The sequence below is a fragment of the Balearica regulorum genome, chromosome 1 (genome assembly GCF_011004875.1).
Source record: "Balearica regulorum gibbericeps isolate bBalReg1 chromosome 1, bBalReg1.pri, whole genome shotgun sequence".
NCBI lineage: Eukaryota > Metazoa > Chordata > Aves > Gruiformes > Gruidae > Balearica > Balearica regulorum.
In genome coordinates, this window is record NC_046184.1 from 56,963,258 (window position 1) to 56,966,919 (window position 3,662).

Consider the following 3,662-nt stretch of genomic DNA (forward strand, 5'->3'; position numbering starts at 1 on the left):
AGCAATAGGCTATTAACTCATTGTTTGTTCAGCTTCTCCTTTGCAAAACTACAACCTCCTCATAACTTGGTTAGCTTTCACACGACTGGAGGGACAAACCTGGCAGGGAACTAAGAGTTGAGCAACCTCCGTCTTCCACTACCTACTAACAGAAAACAAGAAAATGGAGAAGTGCTCTGCGTTACGCACCCAGTGACTCATCCCTCCAAATCCATCAAAAAACAGTTCTCATTACTGTAAGAGGAAAATTAACAAGAAGCAGTAAATGGTTAACATTCCCCAGCCCTGAAGCCAGGAACGAGCACTGAGTAGCTCCTGTCCAGAAAAACGTATTCACCCCATCGCGCCGGCAGATGACACAGGATGCCGGGAACCATCCAGGGAGTGAGTCAAAAGAGAAGGAATAATAAAGAGACAGGCATTGAGGTGACATCTGCAGAGGCTGGAGAACAATTTCCAGAGCGTGAGTGCCTTTTAATGAACCAAGGTTTAACTGTTATCAGTCCCTGCTAGAGATCATTACTATGAGAAACAATGAGAGCTGCTTGTATAGCTTCCTCCCTGCAGGACATGTCTCAGGGACAATAAACCTCTCTCCTCCTTCTCCAGTGTCAGCTTGTTACTGCCAGCACTGGCTATAATTGAGTAAGCTTTATTCAGATAGCTAAATTTAGCAGATATTAGCATCAAGTCTCTAGAGGAGTGAAAATGGGGGAGGAAAGCTTTAAATAAATAGACTAAAGTAATACTGAATAATAGATGCAATTTATGGCGGAGTGAACCTCTGCGCCTGAGGAGCCTGGCACAGAGTTAAATTTGGATTTTGGGGCCTCGCTGAGACAAAACATAACACCACTGCTGGCCCTGAGACAAAAGATAACACTGCTGCTGGCCGTCCCCTTTCCTCCCGGCCTGTAATTATTATTATCCCTGTGGTGGCAGGGGCCCCTCAGAGCCCATTGCAGTGGCTCCGTGAGGGTGTAACCCAGGCGGCCTGTGGACTGCCGGACTACAGCAGAAGGAGGGAGGAGATGCGGTAAGGAAGGGCCACCCGCAAGAACACGGTACACTCGGTGTGGGCGACCCGAGCTCAGGACGAGCCTCAGGAAACCTCCACACAACATGGCGGCACAACATGGCGGCACAGCCCTTCCCGCCCAAACGCACCCACCTCCGCACTCCTTCTGCGCATGCGCGTCAGGCCGCGCGCGGCGCCGGAAGTGTGGCACTGGGAAGACGGAAGCGCGTCACGCACGGGCGGAAGTGTGGCGACGAGACGGAAGTTGGCCGCCGGCTTGCGGGGCGGGGGTGTGCGGTCATGTCGGCCTCCCTGTTGCGGCGCGGCCTGGAGCTGCTGGAGGCGCCGGGTGGGCCCGCGGGGACCGGGGGATGTGGGGGGCCGGGGAGATGGGTATTCCCGGAGCACGGCTTGAGTAATCCCGTTCCTTTTGCCGCTGCAGGCCGCGGAAAGGCCCCGCCGGCAGTCCAGCGGGGGCGGGACGGCCCCAGCGCGGCGGGAGCTGCGAGGCGGAGGAAGAGGGCGCCGGAGCTCGGCAGGAACAAGGCCACGATCAAGGGCAGAGTCGTGAAGTCGGCGATAGGTGAGTCCCGGCCCCCCTCCGGGGGAGGGGGAAGCAGCTTTGCCGCCCTTCACAGCCCTCGCTCCGGGTCCCCTGGCGGTGCCCCGCAGCCCTTCTCCATCCCTTTGTATCTATCCCTTCCTATCCTCCTGGGTGCCCTTCTGGTGTCCCCCACCGAAACACAGCCTGAGCTATGGAAGCACTTCTGTGCCTCAGCTGTAGCAGTGTGTCTTTCTCCCGGGGCCTTGCTGATCCCCCTGTGTCTCTCCTTGTGTGCTGCCTGGATGAGCAGCTGATGTGTTTTGTCCCACTCTGCTCTGACCTAGAGGAGTATCACAAGAAGAAGGCTGTGAATCACTTGAGAGCAAACTTGCAGTACATGCTGAAGGGGCGATTTGTTGCAAACAAAGCCATCACAGAACAAGTAAGTCTGTCGCTTCTTTGGGAGTCTGCTTCTGCTGAGGAACACGGGTGAATGGGAATCATCCCCACATCTTCCAGCTTAGACCCTGTACAAAGAAGTTAAGTCCAGTTTTTGTCTGGAAGTGGCCTTGAGGAATTTCTATGTGCACTGGCAAAGCAATTTACTAAGCTTTAAGCTCTTTTTGATATGTTGTCCCCTATGATGTTCTCTGTTAAAATCCACTGACAACTGTTGGCTTTTCTTAATTACCAAAGATATTTCATAGCTTCATCTGGCAAAGAAGCCCTGGTTCAGACCTTCTCCTTACTGTTGATTGATTTCTCCTTCTCTGTAGCTGAAGGCTGTTTAGCAAGGAACCATGAAAAGCATGTGCTGCTGCTTCATGCTGTAGGAATTTCATAGCATCTTGAATGATGTTTCTCATAACCTGAGAATTTAACCAGTGATCTTCCCTAGAAGGTAGTCCTGTGCCAGGATTTGAAGAGAATAGCTGACACAGCTAGAATCTTGGGCTATTTTTATGAGATACAGGCTTTTAACTTACATAAACAAACCAAGTGGTTTAGGCTAGTGTTTCTCAAGTTGGAGTTTGTGAAAGGAGGTGATGGTGTATTAGAAAATGCCGAGGGAATTCCACCAACTTGTTGGCGTTTCAGGTTGTCTTGAGGAGAGGCATGATAAAAGAAGGTCACAGTTTCAGAAATGTCTGAATTGAAATCGGTGTTTCTATCTTTGTGACAATTACCAGAGAGTAGTTTTCATACTTGGCTCCAAAATAGTAGGTTGATACTTGCTGTTGTCCCAGTGACCTGCTTTGGTTAACATCAGTGATTGCCTCTCACTTTTCTTTGGTGGCATTCCAGGATATAGCAGGGTACCAGCAGAATAACAGGGATGGTGCAGGTGGGCTTGAAAATCACCGTTTTGTGGTTTGGTCTGGATAACAATGACTGTTGTTTTTTTCCTTTTTCATTGTCTGAAGGTTCTTGCTCAGAACAGAGGGAGGAAGTCCAAAGATCAGCCTCCAAAGAAGGCGGCAAAGAAGAAGCCCGAGGGCACTGTCTTTACTGAGGAAGATTTCCGTAAATTTGAGAGAGAATACTTTGGGAGACCATAAACGACATGGCAGGGATTCTTGCAGCTCCAGTCTTTCTGCGGCTGAGCGTTCACCACGTAGGACTGGCCGTTTCCTCAGCGTGTTTGAGATGGGACATAGGAGATGTGCCTCTGTCAGCAAGTGCTTTAATGTCACACTTGCAGAGCAGCTCTGCATCTGTGCAGAACTTGTTGCTGGCCAGCGAGAGCCATGGAGGTTCTCTTGGCTCTGACATGTATTGTCCTTATCTCCAGCCAACGTGTCTTGCATTTTTAATGTAGAAGGGTGGACCAAGCCAAATATAAATCTTGTTCCCCTTCCTCAGGATGTAAGGCTTCTGCTACCTGTGTTATTTGGCAGGAAGCATTTAAGGTACTGTATCCAAATGGAGAAATGGTTTGGACCAGCAGTAATGAATCATCGGAAGGGAAAGATGCTTTGAAAAGACTGTTAAACCTGAATAGCCTTGCAGTTTTTGTTCTTATTACAGCCTCTGTCGGGTTTTTCAGTCATTCCCAAAACTTTGTATATGTTGTTTGATTAAATAACTGTTGCTGACACT

General features: G+C 50.0%; 1 protein-coding gene across 1 annotated transcript; it reads left to right on the forward strand.

Moving 5' to 3' along the window:
- Positions 1-1,245: 1,245 nt before the first annotated feature.
- RPS19BP1 (ribosomal protein S19 binding protein 1) lies at positions 1,246-3,662 on the forward strand. The gene is made up of 4 exons (XM_075752213.1): positions 1,246-1,367; positions 1,461-1,601; positions 1,907-2,004; positions 2,987-3,662. Exons 1-4 carry the CDS (start codon positions 1,319-1,321, stop codon positions 3,119-3,121), a joined length of 423 nt encoding a protein of 140 aa, XP_075608328.1. The 5' UTR covers positions 1,246-1,318; the 3' UTR covers positions 3,122-3,662.

Excerpts from the sequence above, each read along its gene's own strand:
- RPS19BP1 (XM_075752213.1), top strand. The coding sequence starts at position 1,319 with ATGTCGGCCTCCCTGTTGCGGCGCGGCCTGGAGCTGCTGGAGGCGCCG. Across the intron at positions 1,368-1,460 it reads GGAGCTGCTGGAGGCGCCGG|GCCGCGGAAAGGCCCCGCCG; the intron begins GTGGGCCCGCGG and ends TTGCCGCTGCAG. Across the intron at positions 2,005-2,986 it reads ACAAAGCCATCACAGAACAA|GTTCTTGCTCAGAACAGAGG; the intron begins GTAAGTCTGTCG and ends CATTGTCTGAAG.